The sequence below is a fragment of the Phodopus roborovskii genome, unplaced genomic scaffold, assembly GCF_943737965.1.
Source record: "Phodopus roborovskii unplaced genomic scaffold, PHOROB, whole genome shotgun sequence".
NCBI classification, from domain to species: Eukaryota; Metazoa; Chordata; class Mammalia; order Rodentia; family Cricetidae; genus Phodopus; species Phodopus roborovskii.
The window spans coordinates 10,903,031-10,917,434 of NW_026126611.1; the positions used below are offsets into that span (position 1 = coordinate 10,903,031).

A 14,404-nucleotide genomic window follows, 5' to 3' on the forward strand; every position below is an offset into this window, starting at 1 on the left:
CTTCTTGTTTCTTCCAATAAGTAAATAAATGAATATTCTGACACTTTAGAGATTTCTTTCAAAGAAATATTGCGGAAAGAAACGAGACATTTCTTCTGTGCAAGAATGGCCCCTGAAAATATCAAATTTAATAAGCTATTACAAATAAATGAGGCTTTAAAGTCAAATCCTCTATGCTCACATCTGCTCCCCGCAACATACACATAGTGTATTATGCAATCGCTAAGAAAACGTACTTTTTTGAAAATTATAAAGGAGAACCACTTAAGTGTTCACCCATTGGCTTTACTAAATTTATATTAGCTTGAAAGAGGAAGTTGTCCTTAATGGACTATATGAACACGCATTTCCGTGTCACGATGCCCTTGACACATTGCACACTAACCACACAGCCTTGGCCCTCATTCAACATTTTACAGGATCCAAGTCCTTTTACTAATTTTGCTGGCCTGATAGAGTATTTTTTACTCACATCCTCTCATGCTTTAGATCATTCGGTAATATTTGTGATCTTTGAGTGAAAAGAATCAACTAACTTTAGATCATTTGATAACATCAGACTTATAGAGAAAATGGCAGCATTCATTGTGGAAAAGGTTTTAAAGGTAGAAAAGTCAGTTGAAAGTATTTTACTTAGAATGCTAGTTATTAATACTTAGACATTTTAAAATAATGTTCAATCGCGCATAAAGCACTGAGCCAAGTATGGTAGTGAGAGGAATCCGAATGTGGATACTCGTAGTTCTAGCTCCCTGAAGAACCACTATGGAGAAGGCTAGCTTGGATACAGATGGTGCCAGCCAGTAAACTAAGGGTGTGGAAGAATCTTATTCTACAGCCTCCAGGGAGGGAATCCTATAATATTGTGAGGTTGTGATAAAATTCCCCTCCAAACACAGTTAGCATCCTGAACCAGCCAAACCCCAACCCAGAAAGCCGGTCACATGAGAGGGGAGAGAAGACGTTCCTCCAGGTCTACCCTCAGGACAGACTTTCTGGCCACGCACCATTCTTCAGTCCTGTACCAGGGGACCACTGCTATTCAGAGGCATTAAATTTGAGTTCATGCTGTGGTCACTCGTAGGATGCATTTCCTGAAACCTACATCAGCAGCCACTCTAAAGTTGTCATTCATTAACTACTCAAATGAATTTTGCGTTATGACTGACAGATGGATGGATGATTTTTGGAAATATTCAAAGACAGTACCCTGAGATGCCCAAGAGGTCATGCCTGATCTCTGCTTATAAAGCTAATTCAGGAATTCTTATCTTGAGTAAAATTATAAGTTGTGATAAACAAAGTACCACATTTTTACTCTTTATCAAGAGTGGATTGGTGATTATACATTTTTCTTAAGTACACACTTTTTCCCCCCAAAAATGTTCTAAGACACCTCACCTGAGACTGCTTTTAGAAGCTAAATGTTCTTACATATACAACCAAACACTTGTAGTTAATAACATGTACATATGGGGGCTAGCATGCAAAGCTGACCTTCTCTTTTTAAAAGGTAATACTTCCGTTTTCTAAAATTAAAATAGAATTCCATCATTTCCCCTTTCCTTTCCTTCATCCAATCCTCTCATGTGTTTCCCTTACTCTCTCAAAATTCATGTTCTCTTTTTCTTAATTGCTCTTACAGACCACACACACACACACACACACACACGCACGCACGCACGCACGCACGCACGCACACATTCCTAAACATATAAATACAACCTGTTCAATCCATGTACTGATACACATGTGTATCTGACTTCAGAGCTAACCACTTAATACTGAATGACCAATTAGGGTGAGGGGTTCCTCTCTAAACGAGACCTGGACAAGGATGATGCCAATAGGCATTCTAGAATGGAAGAGGAAAATATCATGGAATGCCAACCCTAGATAAAAAACTGAGGCCACTAAGTTATGCTGGGAGCAGGATGGAAATCCTTCAATAAACACGTGTGTGATGATGGCGCTTTGAGGACAGTCCCAGGCAGGAACTGTAACTGTGCCTCCAGGATTAGTTTCATTTGAGAGAGACTCTCCGACTTAACTGAAACTGTGATGGTAGAAGATGTAGCTTCCTTCAATGTTAAGGAACTAAGAATAAATTGATATGCTAAAAATAATTTGATGAGGAAGCATTTCTCCAGGACAGTGACTTCTTTTGGTCCAAGAAAGGTAGAAAGTCACCTGAAGTGGGCTTGGAAGGAGCAGAGAGCACCATGGGGGTGGGTGATTCTGTACTCTAGCTAGAGAAGAGCTTCTTTGTCATGATAGTGCTAAGGAGATTGGGTGTCCACTAAGTTCTGAATCACAGAGAACATCCTATTGAAGGTGTGCTTTTAAATGCTAACATCTCGGCAGGCTTAGACGTCATGTGGCTCTTGACATTCTTTTTCCTCTTCGAGAAGATGCCTTTTCAGCGAGGCCGCTTTGACCCGGAAACATCTTCTTTATCTGCTCATCTGATTACTTACACTAAGAGCAGTTCCTGTAAAGTCCCCATGCTTCCTGATCCAGGAAGGGGTGGGCTACACGGAGAACTGGACTTTTCAGAAGAGCTGCGACAAAGCCGCCCGGTTGTGTACCCAAGAAGATGACCAGCCTGCTCTGCAGTTAACATGCACTCTGCCTGGTTAGACCCTTAACAGGGACTCCTAACCAACACCAGACGTGATAAAAAGGAAGCCGAGGCACAGCCTCTTCCCATCGCAACCTCCTGCCCACCTGTGAACTCTGCCCACCTGAAGAAAGTTGTTTTCAGAACTGCTTCAACTCTCCACAGCTGTGCCCTTGAGCTGTCTGCTCTACACCCTTGCTTTGTTGTTAATATGCAGCCGTCCATCTCTCCTCCTTTTCCTGTATTAGCTTCTTCCTCTGCCTCCAAGTACATTCTGAGGTTATTTCCTATAACAAACTATGTTCGTTATGTGTCTTAAAAAATATATATATAGATCCATGGCTATGTCCTCACCCACAGTGCCTACTTTTTTCAAGTAATTAATTACAGGACTAAAAAGACATAGCACCAGGGTCTATAGATTGCAGCACACTTATCGTTTACTTAACAGCTGATATACACTTATAAGTGACTACGTACCACGTTTGTCTTTCAGGATCTGGGTTACCTCACTCAAGATGACTTTTTTTTCTAGTCCCATCCATATGACTCCTAAGTTCATGATGTCCTTTTTTAACAGCTGAGTAATACTCCATTGTGTGAATGTACCCTATTTTCTCTATCGAGTCTTTGGCTGAAGGTTGCTTCCAGTTCCTGGCTGTTATGAATTCAGCTGCTATGAACATAGTTGAGCGAGTGTCCTTGAGGCAATCTCTATATGAGTCTGAGTTTGGTCCTCTGAATATATGTTACGGTTGTGTAGCTTGGTGTTCTCGTGGGGCTCCTAACAGTGAGAGTTGCAGGTGTCTCTGACTCTTTACCCCCATTCTTGGGGCTCTTTTCCTTTTACTGGGTTACCTCATCCAGCCTCAATGTGATGGCATATGCCTGCTCTTGTTGCAGCATGCTAGACACCGTTTGTTGATGTTCCTAGGAGACCTGCTCTTTTCTGCAGGCAAATGAAGGAGGAGTGCATTTGGGGGAAGGAAGGGGAAGGGGAGGAGTGCAGGAAGGGAAAACTGGTAGGGATGTAATGTATGAAGTAATATAAGTTAAGAGAAGGACGGGGAGAGGGCTTGGCGGTTAAGAGCATTTGCTGCTGTTCCAGCGGTCGTGGGTTCGATTCTTAGTACCCACACATCAAAGGCTCAAAGGTGCCTACAACTCCAGCTCCAGGGAGGTCTCAAGTCTTCCAGTCTCTGCAGGCACTGGTATGAGTGTGGCGAGCATGATCATTTACATCTCCTTAGCATAAGCATCCTAAGTAGCCTAAATGTTCCTGTTTCATACATTCAATCCCGAATGAAGCGCTCACTCAGGGCTGCAGAGCCCTTCTGACTGTTAAAGGCCAGCTCCCCTCTCCAGTCCCTATCACACTGTTTACACTGCTGGGTAGCACAGCAGTTGTCCCCAAATGTCAGCATTTGTAAGAACTACATTCATTTAAAATGCTATTTCTGTAGCCTTCTTCCTGGAGATTTAGGCTCCATAGGACTGGAGTGCAGCAGTCTGAACTGATTCCAGATGAGCCTGGTGCAAACAACTGTTCAAACTGAGCGATACTCCCTTCTTGAGCATCCTGTGGTTTACATTATCCATCCCTGGGCTTCCACCTTTCCACCTTCTTTTGTGTGTCTGTGTCTGTGTCTATCCAGAGATTGACATCAGCTGTCTTCCTTAGGTATCGTCTATCATTTTGAGACGGTATCTCTTCCTCAACCTGGAGCCCACCAGTTCAGCTAGGCTGACTTGCTGGCATGCCTCAATGATCCTCCTAACTCACTCCCTGTAACACTGGGATTTCCCTCACCTGGCTTTTTCCGTGGTGCTAAGGATCAGAACTCAAGTCCTTTACTGACCCAGACCTAGTCCCCTCCTTCATTTCTGACCATTTTTTTCTTTGGTCCTCCTTGAAGAAACTTAAATAATCCTTTTTTCCCCTCAGTCAACACCCACTGGCAGCTTCCACTCTGTGCCTACCAATTTAATCAGTGGTATAATCTCATTCCTAACTCCTAGGCCTTAGAACTGCATTTCTGTACGTGTTTGTGGGGGCCCTCGAGTACCCTGCAAGCCTGTTTCTCCCAGCGGATTCCTCATCCTGCGAGTGTAAATTGTGTTATTTGTGGGGATGGCTTGTATGAAGGGTTGCTATTACATTTTCATTTCTATCGCTGTACTGAGTATAATAGTAGTAAATGTTTGCCAAATGCTCGCCTTCATCGAGCGCTCTACACTACCCCACTTATTTAAACTTCATAAATCTTTGTGTAGTCCATCAAATCCCTTTTTTATAAAATGAGGAAACGGGACATCCTGCAGAGTCACACTGCCCGTAAGGAACGGAGCCAGGACGGACCAGGGCAGTCTGGCTTTCGGCCCATCATTCACGGCTGCACACGACGACAGCGTGGAGCAGCAGCCTCTTTGGCCACATCTCATTGACTCCTGGTGTTCCCCTTCTATGCCCACAGGGTGAAGAAGCTAAAGGAGACCCTGGTGGCTGTGCAGCAGCTAGAAAAGAACATGGGCAGTCTGAGGGCTTGGCTGGCCCACATCGAGTCAGAGCTGGCCAAACCCATCGTCTACGAGTCCTGTAACTCCGAAGAGATACAGAGGAAGCTGAGTGAACAGCAGGTAGGATTGCTGTGCAGGCAGCACAGGTCCTCTCGGCCAGGATAACGGGGCGGGCGGGCGCACAATGTTGACTTGGGATGGATGATGGGGAGCAAGTCAGGCGGGACCAGTGATGAGGAGGGAGCTTTGTGTAGGAGACTAGTGTTCTGTGTCGTGGCAGAATTGGCTCTTAAAAGATGCCTGTGCTGGCTGTCTGACCTACCGTTAGTGCTATTGCTTCTCTAGGAAGCAATCTGATAAAGCATAGGGTATCCAAACCATCACCTGATGGCTTCCTACTCCATGTGCCAACCGCTGCAGACTTAGCAAGAAGCCCCTGACTGACGTAGGGTGTTTAGAGGAAGATGAATGTGCAGATCGGAGGCTCTGAGGGATCAACAGTTCTGTCCTGTGGGCAGGACTGTGTGATCTTCAGACAGTAACGCCACCTTCCACACACTTCGGATCACAAAGATCTGGTGTAAGTACCTAGGAAAACTGGAAACACACCGAAACCGCCCCAGACTTTGCACATTAGGCAATGTCATCACAAATGGATAAACAGAATATGGACAAGGCCTCAGACATAAGGCGTCTGCCGTCTCCCAGCGTGCTCTGGGGCCAGGAAACCACAGCCCACTGCAGTCCAAAGGCCGACAAAAGGTTCATGATGTGCAATTGCAAACCCTCTCAGTTCGTATACATACATTTACCTCTGATCCACCCATTTCCAGGGAGCTAACGAAAGGAAGGGCTACCCACACCAATGAGTAAGGTGAGAGGGAAAATGCGTTCAGCGGAGTAGGAAGAATTGCAGCGTTGCTGAGCTATCATTAAAGGAAATCTAGAACCAGACATGGTGGCACACACCTTTAATACACAGGAGGCAGAAGCAGGTGGGTCTCTGTGAGTTCGAGGTCAACCTGGTCTACGTAGTTAGCACTGGGCCAACCAAGGCTACACAGTATAACCCTGTCTCCAAATTAAATAAACAAATAAATGAAATCTTTTCATTTATAGGGGGGAATACTTGGAAATGGAGAACTTAATATTAAGGGAGAGAAGCCAAACACAGAAAGGACAGATATGACATACTCTCACATGTGTGGTTTAAAAAAGAAAAGTAATCCAGAATAGTAAATAGTGATTACTGAGGCTTGGGAAGTGGGTTTTGATCAAGGCATACCTGATGTGTATTGAGATAACACCCTAAGCCTTTTAGTCAGTACAGTGGTCATACATGTTCAATATAAATACTTTGTAAAGGTAAATCTCAGGTGAGGGTGTAGATTGTCTATATCCCTGTAGCCCGATGAGTATTGTTTGGGATAGAGCTGGGTCTTAGGGGCCTCTCAGGGGAATTTCCAAGTAGGAAGACAATGGAACTTGGTTTTCCTCAAAGACCTTAAATTAACCCTTATATAAACAAGTACTATAAACTCACAGGAGAGAGAGGATTGTTAACTCCAGAAATACCAACCAAAATGGGAACAAAATGAAATACGACCATCACATACTTTCTTGCCCAAATGTGAAAAATGCTGACCGGATAGTCCAATCACAGAAGCAAGGTCGGTTGCCTCTGCTGCGAGCTGAGCTCTGAGCCTGGTGACCATGAGGCCTGGTCCTTCCCTACTTCAGAACTGTCCATCTCTAAGGTGGAAAGGGGGAGATGGCTGTTTACATGTGATAAAGCAAAGGACACATCAGGAGAGAGCTACACAGAAAGGAGATGTTTGCTTCTGGGAGAGCTGGGGCTTGAAAGAGCCCAGCCTCCGTCAGAGCCTTTCAGCAGTTTCTTACTTGGTTGTAATAGATATGTATCTTCTCAATTAAATTTAAAATCTCATCTTTAAAACTGGGTTACAAGAGGCAATGTAAATTAGCCATGTTCACTCTCATATTCCTTACTTATAGAGTACTGAATATTAAAATTCACATCGAGAGGATTTGATTCTAAAGTTAATGAGAAAAGTTCTGAGCACAGTTCCTTTAATTTTAAGCTACAGCATTATTATTCTTACATGTGTATATTGGGGTACTGTGTGCATGTGCAGCTCTGTGTGTGAGAGTGCGTGTCTGTGCGTGCTGCATGCATGCGTGTGTGCGTGCCTGTGTATGTGTGTGTGTGTGTGTGTGTGTGTCTCAGAAGATGACTCTGTAGAGTTGGTTTGGTCTTCCTACCTTTGCACATGTTCCCACAATCAAACTCAGGTGGTCAAGCTCGCTCACCAGGCCACCTCATTGGCCCCAGTACCTTTTACTTTAATCATTTAGGTTTGCCCTGGTTTCTGGTTTGGTGGGAGATGTTTGGAAATGAGTCTGTGATGACTGGATTACTTGGGATTCATGTTTTAAAGGATGCACTCAAAAGTCACCTGTGTCTAAAGGAGAAAACCCTGAGACATTTCATGGCAGAGATTAAATTGTTGAGAAATGCATTTTCTTCTCTCTTCCCATTTGGAATTTCTGTGGCCAACATTCTTAATTCTTCCAGCCTTACTTTGGGGGAGCTACGGTGTATATAGACTTGAAGTGACTCTGGAAAACACTTGACTAGCTTTCTCAGTTTTCTAGCTGAAGAACTAAGCTCAGAGACACCTTAATGATTAATGGCCATATCACCAATTGAAGCTAAACTAACACTAAAGTCTGTTCTATCTTAGAGCACTTCTGTATGACCATAAAGACATTCACATCTTATGATTGCTTTGCTGTTTTAAAATCTATGGACTATTTGGGGAACTTGCATGCAATGACATGCTTTAAGTGTTTGGGGAGTTGAGGTTAATCTGAAATATACATCCCCACTCTTTGGATTTGCTCATGACCTCATCCACAGAAATGTCAGTTCAATATTTTTGTCATATTTCAGTTCAGTATTTTGCCAATATTCAGTTCAATTTTTGTCATAGTTCAACTTTTGAGTCAGCAGATTTCTAATATATTTTTTGAAACAGATCGGTGGGGAGTTGCAAAGACTATTTGTTAAAAATAGAGGTTTTGATATCATGTATCCCCCCAATGTCCAGTTTCAAGAAGCTCCAAAGGGTAAGAAAAATGCTACATTTGACAAGACAGTCTTTTCATAGACACTGAAGGGCAGGGCTGTGAGAAGAGGGGCTGCACGGGAATGTTATGTGGGGACAGCCACAGCCAAGTCATTTGTGGGATAAGAACACTGCCAGGAGACAGAGGGTAAGGGAGAGGAGGGAAAGGAACGAAGTGGGCCATATTCATCCCAGGGGACAAAAGACTACCTCTGCAGAGATAGGAAACAGACATGGCCCCTAGCCATATGGCAGTTTATAAAGGTAAAAGGGGAAACCCCCTACTAGGATGAGGTGTTTAATTTTAATTGGGCTTGTTAGGGCAGTCACAGGGGGCTTTTAACTGCTGGATGACCTTGACAGTCAGCCCCAAGAGAAGGAAGTGGCCAAATAAGGGAATAGACCCTGGGGACCAGCAGGGGGAGTGGAGGAGACAAGGCAAGACCTGCCAGAGCCATATCTGCCATGCTAAAACTGGCTAGAGTCCCTTCAGGGGAGAAATGACACCTATAAAATTCATTTCCCCCAGAGAAAGTGTAGATTTGTTAAGGAAAAGTGAGAAAAATATACCCAGGAGTAGGAGGGGCACCTAGGGATAGATAGGACCCTACTGACCCCACTTTAATAGTGAAGTAATTTGAGCAAGTTGAACTCCTAAAGCCCATGTTAGCTAGCTTTCCATCACTGAGAAAAATTACCTGGCGTTGCCAGTTTCCAGGGAGGAAGGCTTCATTTTGACTGGTGGTTTCAGGGATTTCAGTCTACGGGTCACATGACTGTTGCTGTGGTCCTGTGGAAGCAAGGTTTGCTGTAACAATAAAGCACGTCATGGGCGAACTGTTGACCTCTTAGCTGCCAAGATGCATGAATGTAAAAGAAAGGAGCTGGGTCCCAATACTCTCTACAAGGATATGTCCCCAAGGCTCCAACTACTAGCGGTCCTGCTGCTGCTAGTATTGCTGCAGGCCAGTGACCAAGTCATTGACATATGGGTCTTTGGAGAACATTCTAGAACCAAATTCTAGTAAAGCCCAACTAGGAAAATACGATATTTTTGATTCACATTCTCTGTATCTAACATGAGTTCATATGCTGGCATTGGAGAAAATCCAGTTTGCTGCTTTTTATCAGAAACTTTCTATTTCCATCCTACGTTTAAAACTGTGCTCCAAGGGAAGTAACGATGATCTCATTCAAGAAAGGGAACCTCACTTCCTTAAGCCATAGTTGTCTCGTGTACTTGGAGATCTGTGATGCTTAAATTTTATTTGTGAAGTGGGTGCTACTCATAGGTGCGTGTAAATTGACCAGCTGGAATGAAGGTGATGAATCAGTAGAGACTAGAGCAGGATTCTCTCTCTCTCTCTCTCTCTCTCTCTCTCTCTCTCTCTCTCTGTGTGTGTGTGTGTGTGTGTGTGTGTGTGTGTGTGTGTGTGTGTGTGTGTGTGTGTGCACTGTGTGAGCACTGTGTGTATCAGGTTAGCTGGGCCACAAGCTTCTGGATGCTCTTGTTTCTGCCTCCCACTTTGCCGTAGGAGCTCTGGAATTACAGTGAATGCTACCTGTAATGTCTGGGTCTACATGGATTTAGGGAACTCAAACTCAAGTTGTCACATTTCTATGGCAAGGGCTTTCCTGTTGAGTCATCTCCCCAACCCAATCCAGGATTCATTTTTTTCCACTCACTCCTAAGCCAGTTTTACAAGGGGCACTGGGTCTCTTAGAGCTAATGTTACAGGGATTTGTGAGCCCCCCCAGTGTAGGTGATGGGGTCTGAACCCAGGTCCTTTGGTAGAGGAGCAAGCACTCTAAAGGGCTTAATGGTCTCTCCAGTCCCCACTGTAATCCATGTTATATCTTTAGTTAGTGTTTTGGCATTTCTCACATAGAATATTTCCAGTTCTGCCTCCTCATATTGTACCTTGAGCTTCCCAGGTGTCATAAATAAGGCTCAGGAAAATTATTCATTTGTGAAAATGAAATGCTGTCAAGTATGACCTGGCCGTTTATCATCAGTTGGTGAGCATGGCTATGGGGCTTTCAACCTCCTTGCACAGACTTTTAGAATAAAGCAGACTTCATTCTCCTGCAGGAGCTGCAGAGAGACATCGAGAAACACAGCACAGGTGTCGCCTCTGTCCTCAACTTGTGCGAGGTCCTGCTGCATGACTGTGACGCCTGTGCCACTGAGGCTGAGTGTGACTCCATCCAGCAGGCCACCCGGAACCTGGACCGGCGGTGGAGGAACATCTGTGCGATGTCCATGGAGAGGAGACTCAAGTGAGCTGGGATATGCAATTACAGACAAAACAAACAAACGCAAACCAAGCACTCTGCCTCCATCTTTCCATTCATTGTAGCCACAGTTTCCTATTCCCCATTGGTTAGAAAGTCCAAAAACTAGCCTTGGCTTCCCCAGATTGCCACTACCTGCATATAATTGGAAATATAAGTAGGCATGGAGGTACTATAACAAGCCAGTTTATATTGGAACTGATATTTTAAAGATTACATAGAAAAACCAAACTCTGTGCTTAAGAAGTAAGTATAACTTTATGGAATTCATAGTTACAGAAAGGTAACGTTCTTATATTAAAACTCTACTCTTTGTAGTGTTAAGTGAAATAAGCTAGGCTCAAAAACAAAAAAAAAATATTTCATGTTGTCTCTAGACCTAGATTTAGAACTCTATATGTAAAGGTATACATGGCGTGTATAAACCTAGGTTTAGATGTATAGATAACAGACATATAAATCTATATTTAAATGTATAGAAAGCACACCTGTTTATACATAGGACATGAGAGTAGAAAGTGGACCAAGGGAGGAGGAAGGAGTGTAGAAGCGGGGATTGGGGGGGGGGGTAAGGGGTGACAGAATGTACATGACCTGAATGAACATGGGAGAAGGTGGAAAGAGGCCCAGCAAGAGTGGGAGGGGCCGTGGGAGGGCGGGAGGGCCGTAGGGGGGGCAAATAAGCAGCCTAGTGGTACCCATACATGAAAATAAGCCTTACAATGGACTTTCTATGCTATGCTTATTGACCAATAAACACCTTGACTTTGAAAATGACAGTGGCAAAACCTCGTGCTACATTACCACAGAATTACCTCAGCGCCCTGAAGCTATGCTGCTCTCTAGCCAGTCCCAAAAGCTCGGTTGTCTTGTCAAGGGTAACTATTAGCACTCTGAGTCTGAGGTTGGCCTTGAAGGAAATTTCCAACTTCAGTTTTATTTAGGGGGTACACTGGCCTGAGCACACAGTCTACAAGCAGGGCTTCCAACCACCCAGCAAACACCAGGGCTGCCCACGTACTTTAACATCCAATTTGACTAATTCCAAATTCAGAGCTGCAGGGCATGCTTTTAAACCAACAGCTGTTTTATTTTAGCCCCAACAGTTGTCTGTCCTTTTCTCTGGGCGGTTAGTCTCAAAGCTGTTATTGTTGCGCCCGCCAGTTGCTTGCTGGACACTCCTGATCCTGGGTGAAGGCGTCAGAGAGGATTTTAATCATCAAAGGCCTTAATAACAGGGCTGTGTTCTCCCATCCTCTGCCTCAGAATCGAAGAGACGTGGCGACTGTGGCAGAAGTTTCTGGATGACTATTCTCGCTTTGAAGACTGGCTGAAGATTTCGGAGAGGACGGCTGCATTCCCCAGTTCTTCTGGGGTGCTCTATACAGTTGCCAAGGAGGAGCTGAAGAAGTTTGAGGTGATTCATAATCCCCAAGATTCACTGTCTATTCCGCTATGACGCTAGCCAGCTGGTAGCTGGTACCCCAGGGCATGAGCTGGGCCACAGGTTATCTGCTCAAATAGCTGGGGAATGGCTTGGTAGTCATGAGTAGCATGCCTCATGAGTAGACAAAGAGCAGTGAAGATTTTAATCCAAAATTATCGTAATTACAAATAAGATACTAATAAAAGTGTTAGCCAGATGCAGTGGCAACTTTTAATTCCAGCACTCAGGAGCTTGAGGCAGGAGGATCTCAAGTTGAAGGCTTGCTTGGCCTACCTATATCCTGTCTAAAAAAGGAAGAGTAGGGAGGAGAGAGGAAGGGAAAAGAATCCTCTTAGAAAAAAAGAGCCACGGTTCTCCCCAGACCCCATGGCATTATTCTTCCTTCAGAATTCTTTACAATTACATACCCCCCTCTAAGATTATATATGACTATTTCCAAACTATGAAAATGTCCTGTGGTCGTATCCTCTCGATTATGTCAACCTAGTTGGAGTGTGTATAGTAGGAATGATCTTGATCACTGATAACATAAAGTGGGCCCCAGGATTGGACAGAATTGGACATTATTGTCGTAACCCACTTTGACTAAAGCAGCAGAGGGTGGTGCTCTTCCTTGAGTCATGAACTTTTAAATGACCACGAGATGCCAATAGCAGTGGTTAATGACATTTAGGAAGGAATCATTAAGTCGTCCCTTGAAGGCCACTCACCTTCTTCACTACCCAGGTCTGCTCTGTCGCTCTGTGATGCCCTGAACTCGAGCCACTCCTGACCCTTGATTTCCATAGACATTGGTGTGGGTGAAACAAACCATTCTGTACACACTTTGATACACATGTGTGCCCACCACGTTCTAACCAGTCCTTACCTGTACCCTGTTAGTGATTTTTTCTCAGCCTTCCTCAGATGTTTGTAAACAGATGACTCCATCTTTCTCGTGTTGACGTCAGTGAACCAAGGTTTGAGCTACTGGAGGAAAAATGAATGTTTTTTCTTGTGCTTGTCTGACTTACAGATCTGAATCCTAGATGGAGAGCTATCTGATTATAATAGTGTTCAACAGCTCTATGTGGAATAAGTAAGAGAGATTGTGAACAGATCCACATGGAACTATACCACCAAATCCAGAAAAAGAAAACACCTCCGTAGGAAGTTTTCTCTGTCAAATAGCCACCATAAACTGCCAAAGAACCCAGGTCACTCAGGTGCAATTGGAAGTGACCCTGTCCTGTGTCTTGTAGCTCTGTGCTTTGTAAAGGTTGAAACCTTTCCTAATTGACTTATACCACAAAGCAGATTATATGAGATAATTCTTGATGCTATTTTAGACTCAGATGTTATGAGAAAAGTTACTCAAATGGCCAGCACTGCAATCATTGATTTAAAAAAAAAAAAAACACTTCTCATGATTCTTATACTTAATTTTCTTATAGATAGAAAATGTCACAGAAACAAAATTCTGCTTAGGGATCATCCATTCAAGCACATAAATCTTTTCGAAAGCCCTGGGTGTGCTAGGATGCTGGCCCAGAGTGCTGTACCATCACCCGACTGGGCAGATCTATACTCTTACTATAGCAACAACAGTTGAACCTGCTTAGCAGTTCCTAAATTTTCAGGACCGAGGATTAGCTCTGCCAGGATGGGTGTTGTTAAGGCAGCTCAGAGGCAAACCATTTACAGGGCAGGCATGTGGTCCTGTGAGTGGTGTGAGGAGGAGCCAAGAAAAAGAGAAATGTGAGATGTGCATGAGCACAGCTCAATGAACCATTCATAACGTTTGCCGTGGGGGCTGGGAAAAGAAGCAGTCACACTCCGTGGTACATGAGTTTGTGGCAGAAGTGTCTCTCTCATGGGTGGATGTTTATTTGGCCAGAGCTGTGCTCCACAGCAGGGACAGAACAAAATGTCAGCAACTGCAGGATTTCCACTATGCACCATGTCCTTGAAGGCAAAGCATCCATGTCGTATGCCAGGATAACAGCTCTGCCATCTTTTATGAAAGCTGAATGATTCATCAGCAGAGAAGTAGGACCTGCTTCAAACTGAGGTTTTTGTTTGTTTGGTTTCTGTTTTTTGTTTTGTTTTGTTTTTAATGCAAATTATCTTGTGTTTTGTACTAAACTGATTTTCTTAAAAGCGATGTTAACAGCTCACTTTATAGGCACTTCTGCCAAAGATGGTGTTAGTTTGACTGTTAATGGATACCAGGATTAAGGTGATTTCTGCCCTTTTAGGAAATTACACATTCTACAACTGAACAGTGCCATTTTAAGTTTCATTTCTCAGTATCGACACAGAAATCTTGAACACGTCTACTTGATGTAAATGTTTTTGTAGTGGTTTCCTTGAGGGGAAAATTTCTTTTCAGGTTAC

General features: G+C 43.8%; 1 protein-coding gene across 1 annotated transcript in view; it reads left to right on the forward strand.

Annotated features, from left to right (window-relative positions):
- Nucleotides 1–14,404, forward strand: part of Syne1 (spectrin repeat containing nuclear envelope protein 1) — a 419,055-nt gene that overhangs the window by 376,321 nt on the left and 28,330 nt on the right. Inside the window, exons 130-132 of the mRNA XM_051205995.1 lie at nt 5,095–5,257; nt 10,379–10,566; nt 11,848–11,998. Of these exons, the coding sequence (XP_051061952.1) occupies nt 5,095–5,257; nt 10,379–10,566; nt 11,848–11,998 (502 nt within the window). The remainder of the gene's footprint in view (nt 1–5,094; nt 5,258–10,378; nt 10,567–11,847; nt 11,999–14,404) is intronic.